We start from the raw sequence: 17761 nt of genomic DNA on the forward strand, positions 1-17761 counted from the left end.
TGTCACTGTTACTTACTTGCTTGTGCTGTTTTTGACATTCTCTCCTGAGAAGGTTTACCTATACAGCAACTTGTAGTTTCTGTAGGGAAAGCCAGTGTAGTCACTGTGACCATTCATGTATTTTTAATTTCCCATAAGCACTATTTTGATAAGGTGAATACCTTTAGTTGTTTGGATTAACTGAGCTGGCACTGCGCCTTGCATTTGAGTGTCAGTGGTAGATGTGGTTCCCTGGAGCTCTGGGGAATCTCACAGAGGAGTTTCAAGCTGCCCTGGGAAGGTGTCTGAGCAATGTTTGTCACAAAGGGCTGCTGTGAGACCAGAGCCCCTCTTCTGTGCTCATAGCCATGCTTGCTCATTTCCCTGGCTCCAGCCCTTTCTCTCTGTAATTGATGGCACACAAACCCTTTCCAATAAATCTCTTCAGACACAATCATGCCATTTTTCTACTTGTAATGCAGTTTCCTTGGTTTTGTGAGCTGAACCCTCCAAACTAGCTTGAAAAATACCATCTTTTTCTTCTAAAGAACCATGGGGATAGCTGCAGCTCAGAGTTGCTGTTCAGGCACAGATGCCAGCATGCTGGAGGATTGCACCAAGCAAGCTGGGGTCATTTGCCACAGCTCCATAACTTTCCTCAGCAAACTCCTCTGCCAGAATCCATACAAGTGTCAATTGTCATGAATTACCACCACCTTTGAATACAATTACTTAGCAAAATTAATTAAGACTAAAAAGATATATGCTGGAAGCTAAGGAAAAAAGTCCACACTGAGGTGTAATAAATTATAAATACAATTAAATATCTTCACTAGAAGGAGAAATCAGAGCCTCAATATAAATTTGTAATTAAAGATGTCTATTTAAAATTTTATCTCTGACCTCCTCATAATTTATGAAGATGTATGTTCCAATGTCAAGAAATTAAGTGTAAATTATGAACCTAATAGCTTTATAGTAAGAAAATCGATATCCTGATTACAAACTCAATTTATATTATTGATAAAAATGTCTGGCAGATCTGATGGGATTCGGAGGAAATCCTTAGAGATAAGCATTTCAAATCAGTAATGATTGTCTACTTTCAGTGTCTTTGGTGAAATCTATTGTATAAGAGTCTAGAGAAAGAAGCATGTGCATTGAACAGTATAAACTGTTCAATATGAGAGTCAGCCCCTCACTTGTGCTCTTGGGGGGCTTTGCACCTCTGGGTAGCACTAAGGAGCAGAAGAAATGCCCTTGCATCCAATTAATTTTCTTGTTAGTGAAAGCACTTCACAATCTTAATTTAAAAATTCCCTTGAGAGCTAAACCACGAGGGGCATCTAGTGACCCGAGCTCTCAGGCTGCACATTGACTACTCAGACTGCACGTTGCTCCCAGCCTTTTCCCCTTACTGTATTCTCAGCATTATCCCTTATCTCCTGTTATAGAAACCCAGACTGACTTGCTCCCCAAGATCTACTCAGAAAGCTCTTCCTCACCCACGTTTCCATTGCCACACAGAAAAACACTTGCTGACTACAGTGAAGAAGTGGCAAATCTCAGAAAGATGACTGATAGTGCCAGAGTGTATCCAAACTGTAATGGCCTTGATTGACATTATGGGACATGAGACATGTCATAAAGAAGAATCAAGCTGTCACAGAAATAGAAAACCTCCCCACTGTACATGGATGCCTGCAACCGTGTTTATCCAGTGCACTTGTACGCTAGTCCTTATTTTGTCTGCAGTTTTATCTGTGCTCTTTGTAAAAGCCCCAATTTGGTTTTCTTCAGCTGCTATTTCATAGCAAGAGTCTGACATGAAGGCTTGTAATCAGACATCATTTTGTAAACAAGGAAAACATGCTATATATAGAATAAATGATAAGGAATTGTGAATTGCAGGCCTATCTCAATACTGAGGATTTCTGTGGTGATCTTGCAAATCACAGCAGGGAGTTCTGAATGGATTGTGAAGTAACCAGAATCAATAACCAGCATGAGTATACTCATTAAAAGTTGGGTTTCAAAAAAGCTTGGAAGGACACTGCATTTAAATTAGATCCTTTTTACTCCAGTTTTCTATGTCCCTCTCTTGTAATTTAACCTCCCTTGTCATTCGTTGCTCTCTGTGAATACAAGTGACTATGAAGTAATTAAAAAAATAATATAGTGAAGAAAAAGATATAAAACAATGCATAATAAATTAATGCCTGAATGAGGCAGCAGTGGAGGAAGATTTTTGCAGCATATTCTCATTAGAATCAGAAATACACCATTTATTAGATGTTTGTGTAATAACTACAGATTTTAGGATGAGGGCAAAGTCTGCCTGTGTAGCTCTTTCCTCAACAGCAAGGAGGATGCCATTATTCATGATGTTTGAAAGGAGCAGTAGTGAAACAAGCTTTCAGGAAACAAGGATGTGTCTGACCTACATCTAAGCCCATAACAAACTTAGGAAGGACCTGTTCCTTGTGGTCTGGAGCCTCTCACAGGTGCATAACCCCTCCCTTTGTGCTAAAGCACACCTGTAAGATTAGGAAGTTGTAAGGATGTAGTGGTGGATCCACAGGGATCCTGTTCTGCTGGTGCTGCACAGACAGTACTGACCTGATCTGCAGCCAGGTGAGCATTGGTGTGGTGCCTCCCCCACACACCCAGACTGTGAAGAACACCACCAGCAGGGCTGTGGTGAACATCATCTGCTTGGGCTGCGAGTCCGTGTCGCGAATGGCCAACGCAAACGCGATCGCACCCCGCAAACCTGAAACCAGACAAGGGGGAGGAACTTAATGAGACAGAGAAACAGAATTTTAATCTTTTCAGTCCAAACCCAGTTTTAAGGGCAGAGGAAATGTTCTGATCATAATCCTGCTTATAAAGTGCTGAATCATGCTAACTGAAAGGGTGGGATTTAATGCAGCCAATCTGCAAAAGTGAACAATGAAAGTGCTCTCATATTCCCATAATAATCACACTTTTGCTTTATGTCCACTGAATTCTTTGTCTTGAATAATTGCAAATTAAATAGTGATCCGAACTTAATGCAGGTTGAAAAAGAAATCTATATTCTGTTTAAGTGGGACTACTCATGAAGTCAGGAGCAAGTGAAAAAGAGGGTTGGCTTTAAAATCTGTACCTAAATATGCTACTCATTGCTTCCCTGAAAATATGGACTATATTCCTTTAAAATAATTTAATGTTCTAAGACTAGTCAGAAAAACATGACTTAAAAACAATGAATAGTTTTTCAAAGATGATTTTAAATACCTAAAAGGGGATGCAGAATAAATTAATGTACTTGAAATGTTATAATAGTTGTAGAATTATGCACCCACAGAGACTGAATAAACAAGAAATTACAAAGGTGGTGAAAACAGCTAAATGATTTTAAAAAAAAAAAAGCTCCATAGGTAGTAATAAAGGGACTAAATAGGTCTTGACAAAATGCCATGTTTAAAAATTGAGGGGGAAAAAACCTGCTAGTGCCTGCAGCCCTCAGGATGCATAATACAAATAATACTCCATATTTTCTAATGCCTTTCATTTATCTATTTAAATGTACTTTATTGTTTTCCAAAAAACTTTCACAAAATAATTCTAGAGAGCAAAATCATTACATGTACACAATACATGCTGAGTCGAAAAAGTACCTTGCAAAGTATTGAGATATTAAATCTAGTAATCAAACGTCTTGTAAGGCACTGATGCCATATGCAGAATCATTTAATTAACTGCTAAATGCAGCTATTTTTGGCCTAGAACTCAAAAGCTCTTTAAGATTACATAGCTAGAATGTGAATTATTTGGTATAGAAGCTGGGCTTCCAATTATTTGGTATAGAAGTTTATGCAGGGAACAGCACAAAGCCATTTCTGCTAGGAAGGAGCAGACTGGGGTTGCACTATCTGAAAATACTCAGTGGCAGCAGGTTCAAAACCCGGCAGGCAGACACTGGGCTTGTCCTTGGCTTTGCTTTTGTGTAAAAGACATCTCTGAGGATGCAGTGCTTTACTATTTTCTAACAGGGGAAGACTATAATCTCATTTTAAGCTGGGGAGGGAATGAATAACTATTGAAATGGTCTTTATTTCAGTGGTTATAGTGGTAATGTGGATGATTGGAACAGCTACATTTCACTGGAAAACAATATTGCTTCCCACAGTTGCAGCACACCTTTAATTTTAGATCTAGAACACCTCTTTTTGTAAGAGGGGAAATATATATATATACACACACATATATATACATACATATAAAAGTTAATTAGTATGTCTTCTTGAGCAGTGGACTGGCTGTTTCTTCAGTTCAGAAAAATAGTGAGTGACTTCTCTGTATTTTTCATTCATAAAGGACTAACATGGTCTATAAGAGATAATTCAGTTTCAACTAAAGAAAAATAAATAATCAAAGTAAACAACTCAAGTGGTGAGAAGCAGATGAATACACTTAAAATGTAAAGACAATGAGAAGCAAGGAACACTGCTATATGTGTGTATATATATATACATGTATGTATATATCTCTCAAAATACTTTCCAGGTAATAATACAAGTGAAGGAAGGGAATTTTAACAACCTCAGATAATGTTGAGCTACTGAAATGGTCTGAAGTTAAGGAAGATTAAATTTTCTGTAGAACTTCAGGTAGAACTGCCACCAAAGCCCAGTGGGATGATTGGATGCAGTGGATGTTGGTAGCTCAGCTACCCCCGGACAGAGTGGGGCAGCAGAAGGACCAGCTCTGATGAACCATTAGCAGAGATTCTCACCCCTCATCCTTCAGAGGTGAATTGTTGGCAGCTCCACATCTGTGTTAATCCATTCATCCTTGGGCTGAATCACAGATTTCCTAACAGATATTTTTTTGTGCCAGCCACTAGGGATTCATCTTTAAGCAATACCCTTTAATGTGTCAGAGCCTTCAAAGCAGAGCAGCCCAGGGTTAAGCCCCAGAGTCCCCAGAACAGAACCTGTGTGCCCTGTAGGGCTGTTAGCCATCCTCTGCCCACACAAACACCTCTCCAAACCCAGCCCTCTGAAGAGCCCAGGAGGGCTGCAGTGTTGGCTGTTGGTGGGAAAAGGATCTGCCAGGAAAGACTTCCTGTGGGCAGCCCTGGTGTTTTGGTTTCAGCCATAGTTTTCTGTTCTTTCCTTCCTTGCTTTCTTTTCTATTTAGCGGATTTCTTCACGTTGCCACTTGCCACCTCTGTGTCTGCATGAGTGTGTAGATGTAAATGCCTGCACAACAGCTGTCTGTACATAGGCCTCTTTTGGCTTCATTCTGCAGTTGTGTTCATCCTTTCAGGCTCCACTGATGCTGTAATGCTTATATTAACACAACCGCCCCTGTAGCACTGTGTCCCACAAGCCTCTCTGTTGCCTATTTATGTGTTGTAGAGAAGAGGAAAACAGAGTAAAAAGTAAATAAAGATGCTGGGAGAAGAGTGGAAGATGCTATAAAGTCTAAGATTTTAAAATGTTTCTTTTTCACATGAGGAGAGACTGCTGGACTGCTCACTTTAGCTGATGTTCAACTTAATTTGAGAAGCCTGGGCTTAATTAGTCCTTGTATAAAGGACTAATCAAGTTTTCATTTCCAATGGAATGTTATCAGGAATCATGATTAAAAACAGTTGTGAGAAGTGAATCCACCCTCTGTAATGTATTTTTAGAGGAGTGGTAAAAGCAGATAAAGAATATGATAAATCAAAATACTCCAGCATAATCCACCTCCAAACCCAAGTTTTCCACCTTTTCTCAACTGTATTGATATGCATCAAAAAGCAGAACTTAGTGACTTCAGGAGAGTTCTTTGCAGAGTAAGGTTTAATCAAAGGCTAATCAACAGTGTACTTGCCTGACCTTAATTGCTTTTCTCAGCAATTTTTCTCAGCAATCACTTTGGTGATTGTGGCAGTAAAACAAGCAGTAAATGTTTGGTGGATTTGGTAATAAGACAGAAAACAAAACTAACCCCAAATTCATTGTTTTCCACACCTGGATGTGTGATGCTGTGGTGAATGAAGGTCATTTTCCCCTGTGATCAACAAGAACCTGATGCTATGCCAGAGCAATGAAGATGGTAAAACCCACACTGAAGTGGTGCATGCCCCATCCTTGGAGACACTTGAGGTCAGGCTGGATGGGGCTCTGAGCAACCTGATCTGGTTGAAGATACCCCTGCTCATTGCAGAGGGTTGGACCAGATAACCTTTAAAGGTCCCCTCCAGCCCAGATTGTTCTATGACTGCTGCTAAAGATCTTGGTAGATAATTTCCTTCAAAGTCAAATTCCATGTCTTGTTTGCTCATCAGAAACGTGTCTCTCTCCTGGCAGCCATTGTCCCCTCTGTTTATCACTATATGCAGTTTTATCAGTTTATAGCACTATGAATGTTATTGATAACTAAGCACAAATCTTGGTGCATCTTAAAAAAAATAGAATTACACAGAAAATCTGTGTATCCTGTGAAGTGTGCAGCTGCTGGCAGCATGAGAGACACTCTTTATTATTATAGCTGCAGATTATGCCATTACTTTATTATAATGTAAACACATTTTTCTCTCCAAAATAGAGGGGGTTTTATCTTTGGAAATAGATAAAAATTACTTTTCTGAGAATTTTAGAAGCCTGCAGTACTACTGTTTCAGTTCTCAGCTGCCAGATTGTCCTGGAAAGCTAATGTGTGTGTGAGTTCTCACGTTCAGCTGCAGGCTGCTTTCTGCTCCTGTTCCGTGGAGAATGAAATTTGACTGCAGAAAACGAGGACAGAAAAGTTAAAGAATAAGAGAGATTTCAGAAGGTTTTCTATCCTGTACTTTAGCTGATGCCAACCAAAAGCCAAAATGGAGCCCAGGAAGTAGATACCAAATGACATGAAGCTATTTTTCATGCTGCTGTCTAGCTGGCCACCTGCTAGGCTTACCAGAGACCTCCAGCTCCAGGTTCCCCATGGAACAAAGGCAGGGGAGCAGTTGGGCTGAAAGGCAGCTCCTGCTGGATGTGTCATCATCCCTCACCCCGCTCTCCCTGGAATTAGTGACATTTTCAGTGGCAGCTTTTAGCAGAAGGATTGAATGGGTATAGAAATGAACTGCTGTGTTGCTCTCCGGAGGGTTGGAATTACATAGGCACAAATGAGGCCCCCTGATGTGGAGTGCTCCTGATGAGGGAGCTTGAAATGCAGCACATTGTATTTCTCTAGTTATCTGGCTAAATGGATCTCTGTACATCAAGGCTGTCAATCAAGAACTTTTATCCATACAAATGTGGAATAAATTTTTGCATAAAAACCAGGAAAATGAAGCAAAAAATGTGCTGACTTTCTTATTTTAGAAAATTATATCATCAATAGCGTAGGGGTATCTGTATTTCCGTTTTTTACTGAACAGATATTCTTGGCTTATAAGTGAGTTTTTCCTAACTAGCATTAGAAAGTCAAGTGGAATTATTTCTAGCTTGTACAAATAAAAAAACATGTAATCCAGATGAGCCTTAACAGTTCTGGGGTTGATGTGCAAATCAGACTAGAACATGGCTCCCTCTTCTGGATTTTATTTTTTTTTTTTATTATTCTACAAGGTTAACAAAATCAACAAAATTAAATAGCAAGCTGGAATACATATGAAAAGGTCTGTGGAATTGAAATTATCTCCTCTCAGGTTTAAAAGTAAAATTGTTCCAGAAGTTTAATGAATTGCCAAAGACCATGTTTGATCTGAGTGTCAGCACTAACACTGTCCAGGTTGGGTATTTATATGCTGATATGTAAAATACTCTGAGGTATAATACAGGTGTCTCTAAAACAGCACAGCTTAAAAACATGGTATTCCCAAATTGTCATGGAAGTGTAGACAGATAAGGGACAATGGATTGAAAGATAATGGTTTCCAAGACGTTAATTAAAATAGGGCAAGAGCACAGTGAGGTTGATCAGAAGGCATCCACTTGCTTCTGTAGCTTTGGAGAGATGACCTTGAGTTTTAAGATAACACATTCTTTGTGATCGATGTGGCCTTTTCTAGTGATAGATGACTATTTTTGTCATTCATTAAATGTGGACAGGAGAAATATCAAAAAAGCCAAAATAGCTCTTACCTGAAAACATCATCATGTGCTGAAAGGTCCTGGAAATCTTTTGTTTTCGTCCCAAATTCAAAAGGAAAGAAAGTGGGTATATGTTGGAAGCTCTTGCTACAAAAACTGCCACCTAAAATGTAAGATGTTGAGGAAAATAGTGGACAAGCTACTGACAAAACAAGAATTAACCCAAATATTTCTCTAAAATTATTTTTAAGGTGTAACTAAACAAATATGACATTATCTTTTTAAGTTTTACATGCCATGTTCTAATGCTCCCTGAGCAGTGGCAGAGATCTGCCTTCCCCAGACATCCTGGTTTTATATTCATCATTATATATCTCACTTCAATCACTCTACTTCTACTCATCACATTTGTGTCACATGTGACTTCATCTTCAGCTCTTCAGGAAAATGCCCATCATCAATTGCAGAGAGAGCATTATGTCCTTGAGCAGCAATTTTCAGAGAATAAATGTACTTTTGGACCTGATTATTACTTCCTTATTTCCTGGTGATTCATATTGTCTATACCCAGCACTTTTTGCTTTTTCTTCCCCTTCTCTGCTGAGATTCTTCTGATGAAGTTCCTTAATACTCCTCTGTGGAACTATCCCAAAAGTTGCCTTAATTGGAGCCATGAGGCCATGATCAGCTTTAGAGAAGCCAGTCTGAGCTCCCTGTATATGCTTTTTGCACGTTTTTTGCCCTCCCCTTGTCTTGCAGCTCAATTATGGCACTCCCAGTCTGAGCAGCCTGGACCGGAGAGCAGGTGAAGAGTTTGGGAGTTGATGTCTGTGTCCCAGCAGCTGCCCCAGGAGCTGCCTGCAGCTCTGGTGCAGTCCTGATTATTCGCTTAGAAATTACATATAACAATTACTGCACATCAACAGTGTGCTCCCAACTTTCAAAGCTATTACAGTTCATTTAAAAGTGATAAGAAGAGGGCTGCTGCTCTGAGCCAAAAAAAAAAAATCATTGAATAAATTGTCAGTGTGAAAAGAATCTATACTGCTCTATGAGTAAGATTTATTGAGAAACCATGGCAGAATTAAAGACACGGAGCTTTTCTTACCTCTTAGGCACATGATGGTGTAAATAATTCCATGTATGCTAGAGATACCAAGTATAAAGAAGGAAAGATTTGAGCAAAGCAGCACTGTGTGATTTTTAAGGGCTTCATATAATTTAAGGAATTTTGGGGAATTCCTGCTTATGGCACACATCTGTCTGGAGGCAGCTCTCCAGTTTGTGGATCTGCACTGGATCCAGACAGGAAGAAAGGTTCTGTGTTGCACCTGTCCCCACAGATGTGTCCCAATACTTATCCTGATTTCCCACCCCACTTGTAGACCACTGGCAAACGTTCCCCAGCTGGCTTAAAGCTATTTGCCTGTAGCAGAGCAGCAAAACAGCAACTGTCCAAAGAACATGTGCTTACATGAACTGGGGCAGTTATTAGCACATAGGTAATAGATGATTGTGTTTGGAATTGACAATTTACTGGTCTTTAGTATGCAAGGAACTGATTGGTTTCCTTATTGACTTCTTTTTTCACATGGAACATGCATTCTTTTTATATAAAAATATGTATATACACACACACACTTACAGAGATATGTACTTCTTTAAAGCAAAGGATACAAGAGCACCAAATATGAAAAGAGGATTGAAGATGTGATTTTGAAATGTAAATAGTGCGAGTCCCATGTAACAGAAGATGACATTCTCAGCCAAAAAATTCATGAACTCGAACAACTTAAATGAGAGAGAAAGAACATAATTATGACTCATGTCTACAGCAAACTACTGATTATCCCAGGTTCCCTTGGAATACAGAACTGTTTAGATGAAAGGAACAGAAATTGCTGCTGTTTCAAGGGTGGATTTTAAACCCACCTAATTTGCTGACAAATTAGACACAAGGTGTCTTTTAGCTTTAAAAATCATAGTTGCTTGCAGGTTTTTCTCTGATTTGTATATGAAAGCTTGACATAGACAACTGGTAAAATACATAAACAGCAAGTAAGTTATATGAGCTTCAATGCAAACTGCAGGGAAGCTGAGGGAAATTAGCTTCACTCATGTTTATAGGGGGAGCCTGGGAAATGGCTCCTGGTAACACCAGTGGCTGTGCATAATGCAGTCCTGGGTATGGGTACACCAAGGCCTAGAGAGAAAAATAATCCTAAATGGACTTTTAAGAACTTATCCCTTTTAAAATATAGCGCAGACTTTCTTATTGCTATGAATATTGTCTTGCAGGTGGAAATTCTTATTGCACTGTATGGACATCAATATCAATACTAATTTCAAACCAAACTATTTAAAATGTCATTTAAAGGTATTATAAAATAAGCTTAAAATGCTTAGGTAGGGTAGAATTTCTTGTGGGAAAAATCAAGCAAAGCCAAAATATTCATTTGCCTTGAGGGGATGTTTTTGATTATATTTGCAACTGATTATATTAAAACTAATAAAATAAATTTTCCTATTTAACCACATCTGGAAAAAATCAATCATTGCTGCCAAATAACCACAGAGAGGAAAAAGGGGCATTTCATTTCTGAAGTCACTTTTGAGCTCAGGATTCTATGCTAACAAATCCTGATGCAGAGCTAGGACTGAAGTTTGTCAGTCTGTCTGCAACCAGCCATGCATCACTATCCACAATGTTACTGTGGAGATGTTTTATTTGTCCTCAGTGGGCTTATGTATTTTTTGTAATATGTTTGTGCTTCTAAAAATAAATTTCCAGTAACAGTCACTAAGATTTAACAAAGGAAAAATGAGAGCTGTCAAAATCATTAAAACAAATTTCAGAGGCAAAATGGCATAAAACCCATTAGTATATGGGAGGATATTTTGGACCCCATGGCAGCACCATCAATTATCCCAAGAACACATTCCATAGCCCTCATTTTCTGCTGCAATATTGAACAACATTAAAACACACACAAAAAATATTTGCAGTTTAGCAGTCTTAAATTATTTGAATTAAATTTAGATGAGAGGAACCAGTCATCAAAAACTTCTAAGTCTGAGATCTTATGACTCATAGAAATTATGATAAGTTCTTTCATTTCCACTTGGGAGCAAACATGATCCCATGTCTTTGTGGGAATATCATCTGATGCATTGTTTGAAACAACAGAAAAATGTATCAGGAGTGCCATGACAGGATCTACATCTCTATAAAATAGATATCTGTGAATATATGAAAATATTTTGAGGGAAGGATACTGCTATGAGGAGCCACAACTGCATACTTTAATTATTGGGATGAGATAAAGTACTCCATAGGTTTTAAAGCTGAATGATATTTTCATTTAGAAAATCTTATTCAAGACTCAAAAAAGATTGAAGTAGATGTACTATTGGCACATTTTAGAAACACAAATTCTTAAACTCAATTCCCTTTCTTGTATTTTCAAAACTTCTGTTAATATACTTTTTTTGAGGAAAAGAGATTTTTTTCTATATCATTGCCTTTGCTCTATACTTTTTCTCAACAATCTTACTAAATTCAAGCTTTTACTCTTGCCTGGAGTGCTTTCTTGGTGTAGCTGATTTTAAACTTCTCACCCCTTGTCTCCCAGCAATCCCATCAAGATAGAATCTTTATGGACTTCTTGCAAATCCAGTTTAGTGCATCTTTTTCATTTCCCCACAACCTTACCTCCTTTTACTCACTACGTGCCCCCTGCTTCTTCCTACTTCAAACTTCCAGGCTGATTTCAGTAAATTATTGTTTAAAGAGAAAAAAAAATTCCCTCATCCTTGTCTGGGTGTTTGCACTCAACATGAGCAGCACATTTTTCCTTTGCTCTCTGGATGAATGTGTCGTGTCCCACAGCACAGCCCTGCTGCTTTCCTTGGCCTCTGTTCACAGTGGGTGTAACATTTGCAGCCACAGCATCTCTGTCAGACGCCTCCAATGGTGGAATTTAATTGCTGGACATAAATATTTTTTCTACCCCCTGAGCAAATATAACATAAATTTTTTTTGTTTCTGTGAGCTTTTTTTTTATTATTTCTTAATATGTATCTTTGCTGAACTGTACTGTTTTTTTTTTTCCTCTTTAGTTTCTCTGTATTTTGATCTTTCGCTATCACTGCTTGCTTGCTAGAAATCCAGACTACTTTTCTTCCTTTGTGTTGCAAAAATCCAGGTGTTATTTCAATAGCTAAATTAGAGCAGGCTCCACTCCTTCCTATTCTAGGCACAACCATGACATGGTCTATTATCAAAGCTTCAGCTCCTTAAAACGGTAAAAGTAGCTTGTTAGCTTAATTCAGAATCTTCTGTGTTCCCTACATAGTTTGCTCTCTTTTGTAAAAATCTATCACTCGCTCATATGACACATTTATTCACTGACTGCAACTTAGTCAAATTTCTCACAAGTTAGAAAGAATTAAATAAAACAACTGCTTCAGAACTAGTTATTGTCATAAAAGGAGTGATATCTGAATGCAGTTTCCTGGAACATGACATTTGCTGATATAGCATAAAAATGATCCACGGTTCTCTTGGCTTTACTTTTATTAGTGTATTTAAGAGTAGTGTTTTATTGAGTGCTCAGCTTCTGTGTTTTGTTCAACAGTGATACAGAGCCCATGGAGAGATTCCATTTAGCACTTTACTGTCAGTGCTGTGCAGCACGAACCCCTTCAGAGCAAAACAATTTGTTGTAAAGAGATCTTCTGAAAACCGCGTTAAGAAACAGGTTCCATTTTTTTTCCCCAAATTTCAGTCAGATGCCTCTCAGTCAGATGTTTCTGGAGTTATTTTAAAGAGGAGATGTCAAGACCTTTGGATGAGAAGTAGAAAAATAGGAGCAATAGATTTCAGCTGGAATTTAAAAACCCCTGGGTGCCCCAAGGAGTGGCACCATACACAGTAGGATGTGGGTGACATCCTCTCCTGTCTGAGGGGCCACGAGCCAGGGCCATGCTGTGGCCCAGGGGCTGCTTAAATACCACTCAAAAATTCTCAATATTTTGAATATATGTACTTGTAAGTGGGATTACTTTTGTGGGAAGGAAAATTTAGGATTAAAGTCCTGGATTCCGAGTGTTTGGAAGTATTTTCTCCATAACCATAAATTTCCTTCCCTTGTCACCCACAGACTACCAACCTCTTTCTACTCTAAATGAAATTGCCATAAAGTGCTTATACACCACTATTAGTTTTCCCAGGGCTACCAGAAAACCATTTTAACATAGCAATAAGACATTTTTTTGTTATAAAACTAAACCCCCTCATTTGTAATGTGGCATTTCTAACTCTCCACAAAGTCTATAAATCTGGTTATACTTTTAATGTAAGACCTGTAATAAATCACTAATGCCAGCACATTGCAGAGTAGAGCATTAATTACAAGAACACCAGTTCAGAACTAATCCAGGCACTTGGTTTAGGTGTTTAGCTCAGTGAATTACTGAGAATAGTATTTGCTTTGCTTTGGTAATTTCCTCTGTAAGTAGTGGTTATTACTAAAGATTTATAGTAAAATTGACATAATATTTATGTATTTAAAAACACATCATTCATGAAATATGCTTTGCTTTTCTATTACTCTCAGCTGTTGAAAGTTCTAAGGGAGATTAAAAATTAGAAAATTATTTTTTAACCTGGGACATCATTCTAGAAAATGCCCCTTGCAGTTCAGTTCTCATTGGCAGAGGAAGGAAGCAACCTGTATGTAAGCCTTGCTGTAGCCACTGAGTTTATCTTAGATCAATGTTTTATTTTAACTCAAGTGAAAAAATTGATATGATATAAAGACCGCATTAGTTTTAACTTTTCAGTGAGATAAGGAGAGCATGATCTTTTTTCCTCTCCATCCTTTCCTCCTCCTCCACTGTTAAGTTCCAGCCAATTAGAGGTATAATCTATACCAGAGTGGCTTTTGGTACTCAATTTATTTTCTAGAACCACTTATATTTTCACTGAGTGTTAGAGAGATTTTCTAGGTAAGTAACTAATGGACCTGGAAGATGGAACACACAAAGTACCAATCTTACCTGCAATGAAAATAGAATTCCTTAAAGGAGCATCAAAAGGAGAAAATGAACATAATCATTGCCACAGTCCTCTTGTGGCTGGGGAGATGGAAAATGTAAGATTTTTCAAATACTGATATTTTAAGGAACACTTCTCATCTCAAGAGAATAAAGTTAGTATGACAGGACTGGGTAGAAGCAGAATGGCAAACAGTATTCCTTCCTCACGAGGGAACAACATTAGTACAGAGGTATTGGGTAGAGGCTGAATTATATCCTCAAATTCCTTCCAGCAAAAGTGACTGAATTTTAATCAGTGATGGCAATATTGCATTCGTTCACTTGATTTAATATCTGCTGAAGGAATGTCATCCACCTCTTGCAGGTACCTGCAGGCCTTCTGCAGCTGCACTGATTTAGCCAAAAAACATGGGAAATGCCACCTCTCTGGGGGATGCACCCTACAGGGATATATTCCTGCATCAAAACAGGGAGTTTCCATACTCCAACAGCAGCTAGGAAGCTAGGATGTAAAATTGAATATAGCTTTAAGAGAGATCTAAGGGTGGCAGAGCTGCTAAAACCCCAAGAATTCAGCATTAAGTGATGGTTGTAAAATTTATTATCTTTGAATAATTTAAAATTTATTATCTATTTAAATATATCACAGATTTCAAAATACTCCATGAAGTCAAAGATATTGATAAATTAATAATTGATGAAAATTACTTTTCCTGAACTCTTTTGAATTAAAATGCAGTGAGAATTCAAGCTACTATAATTTTCCTGAGATCATAGAAACCTTTATTATAGCACAATTGCTTTATTTTATTTCTCTTCAGATTAGAAGTTTCAAAATTGGGAAGAGATTTGGATTTGAACATTTTTCTTGAAAACTTATACAGCTATAATGAATGCTCACAGCATAATGATATAATGCTCATTTCTGAATATGCTTAGATGAAAGAATCAGCAAAAGTAACTCAAATTCATGACAGAATATAAACTTGTTTATGGTGTTCATTTTGATATGCAAGCATATCTGACTCTCAACTTGCAAACACACTAGCAGAGAGAAATTCTTACAGGATCTTCAATATCCTGGGAGAAATTCTTACAGGATCTTCAATATCCTGGGAAAAATTCTGGTCTTTTTTTATCAGTAGACTTTGCTACTGAATTAAATGAATTTCAGCCCAGCAGATTTCCGGAAGACACACAATAACTTTCTATTTCCCTATAGATCTGAGAGGTTTAAGGGATTCTTAAGGCCTGAGGAAGAACTAGGAAAGGGAAAAGATCTGAAAAAAACCAGTAGCACCAAGGGGAAGGAAAGGCCAGCAATATTTTGCATTTCCATTGTATGGCTTACTCTTTCTGGCATAATCTACTCGCCATCACCAAAGTTCAGCTTGGGAGAAGCTGGACAAACTACTGGCACAGAATACACTTCTGACCACCAACAGCAAGGCAAAACTGTTGGCCTCAGATATAAAGGCAAATCCTACTCTTCAAATTATCATAGGTCTTGAATGGCTTTGCTTTATAAAAGAAGTTTAAAGCAAAAATGTTGAAAATTAGGCAGCCAATAAGAATTTGGTATTTAAATTAAATGCTGTCTTCAATCAAATTTGGATCTAGCTCTGGATCATTAGTCTTGTTAAGTTGCTTAGAAAAGGGGATTTCTGCAAAGTTGTTGTTTTTTTTTTTTTTTCCCAAACGTGTTCCAGTATCTCCTTTTCATGCAGCACAACCAACTTTTGCTACTGTACAGCACCTTAAATGGTACCTAAAAATAACCCCAGAATGACCCCTGAATGGAAGCTGCCACCAAAAGAGAGAGGTGATGGGCCTGTTCCTACAGCTTCTCAGCCAAATTCTTCTTTGGTTCACAAACTAGAAACAACCATTTCCAAAGTGCTTATTTATCTTAAATTCCTGGACTGAGATGTTGCAGGCACAAAGGAAGGAGTGACCCAGTGCTCTGTTGTCTCAAGATTATGTGCTCAGGGATTCCTGCAGTTCAAACTCGCTGAGTTTATTTTAGCAGGACTGGTTTCTGCAGGGATTAAGGAAGGGTTCTGCTCCAGATGGGGCATAATAGAGTGCAGCTGGAAAATTGTTTGATGAGATATAAAGAACTTTTCACTGGCCAGAAAATAGTGGTAGTACTGGAATAACTGTGTTCAGGCTGAATTTGGACATTTTTGTGAACCTTGATGCCTCTTCCATTCCCTGGTAGAGGTAATGATGGTAATGGAAAATGAAGAGACTGTTAACAGCTTGTGCTGTCCAGGATTAAATAAGTACTCTTATGAAGCTGAAATCAGACTCTGTGTAGAAGAAAAAGAATAAAAAAACGCCAGATAATAATAACATCACTGAAAATGAAGCTCAAGGATATATTCTGAACAGTTCAAATGATACTTTCTTGGAATGTTCTTCCTGGGATGGCAAATCCATGATCATGTGGAAGTGGGGACATAAACAGAGCATTAAGAGCTATGTGGAATAATGGTTAAAAAAATAAGCAAAAGAAAGAAACAAGTGGTGGCTTTGAGAAAGCAAACTTCCAGTAGCAAAGGAGACTTAGCTGCTTTAAGACATGACTCTTCTTCTTCTGATCAAAGAAAAATAGGAAGGTTGTCCATTTAATATAGTTGTCTTTAAAATGGCAATGACCTAATAGATCATTTGCATCTCTGCTTTTTTATTAGAATTAGAGGAACTGCTGCTGCTATTTCAAAATTAAAGCACAAAATCAATCTTATCTTCCCCTTTCATTCCTCTCAAGTGTGCTTTTATTTTTTCTGTGATCTGCCACCAGAGTCCTAACCTCTTGCAAGCAATTCAATTTCTAACAAGGGAAAATGCAATTTATTCTATTTCAATTTACTGAGAGGAAATATACTCTAATACTAATTATTGAAGTGTGTCCTTAAAACAGTTTCCTTTCTTTCCAAGTTTTGGATGTTGGAAAGAAATTCAGTTAGTCTTTGACATATTAGGAATTAGTGACTTATATAGGGGCCTTTAACCTGTCAGGACTAAAAGCAAAAGGTTCTTATAAAGTCTTTGGGTCTTTTCTTCATGACTATGAGATTTCACTGCCAATCTGACACTACAGAACAAATACTTGCTCTCTTTGCATCTGTTCTATTGACATGATATTGCAGTTCCTACCTACCAACAGTAATGTTTCCCTTCCAAGTTTGTAAACCTAATTATGTGGAACAATAAAGCTGTAGAACTATAAAATAGGAATTACTCTATTTTACCTAAACCAGACAGCAATATCAGTGTTCACATGTAATTTTCTGATGCTGTGTGGTTGTTTTCTTTATTCGGGGCCTAATCTAAGAGAAAAGAGTTTTTACTAAATAACTTGTTGAGTTTCTGTGCAACATTTACTTGTTCAGGGTTTCCCATATTTACACTGCTTTGTTTATAGAAGCTGAGAATGGACACAAGGCATTACCAGTTTCTAACCCAGGCAGAGCATCCTCATGCTGAGAATTGCTCTTGATCTGAACAGTGTTGAATAGTATGATTTCCTCATGATATTAAGCTCCTTTTACTTTTCTTTAAGACCTATTATTGACGAGTCACCTTTTAACTACATTACCTTGGCAGAATGCCACTCTGGAGTTACATTGGGCAGAATTATTTGCAATTAGTCTGCAATT

At 37.9% G+C, this 17761-nt stretch overlaps 1 protein-coding gene across 4 annotated transcripts in view; it reads right to left on the reverse strand.

Annotated features, from left to right (window-relative positions):
- Positions 1-17761, reverse strand: part of SLC9A9 (solute carrier family 9 member A9) — a 173108-nt gene that overhangs the window by 64663 nt on the left and 90684 nt on the right. For all 4 annotated transcript variants that reach the window (XM_063166932.1, XM_063166931.1, XM_063166933.1 and 1 more), the window contains exons 10-12: positions 9714-9827; positions 8088-8199; positions 2599-2752 (exon numbers count right to left, since the gene is read on the reverse strand). In XM_063166932.1, coding sequence (XP_063023002.1) covers positions 2599-2752; positions 8088-8199; positions 9714-9827 — 380 coding nt within the window. The remainder of the gene's footprint in view (positions 1-2598; positions 2753-8087; positions 8200-9713; positions 9828-17761) is intronic.

The sequence above is a fragment of the Melospiza melodia genome, chromosome 12, assembly GCF_035770615.1.
Source record: "Melospiza melodia melodia isolate bMelMel2 chromosome 12, bMelMel2.pri, whole genome shotgun sequence".
Classification (NCBI taxonomy): Eukaryota; Metazoa; Chordata; class Aves; order Passeriformes; family Passerellidae; genus Melospiza; species Melospiza melodia.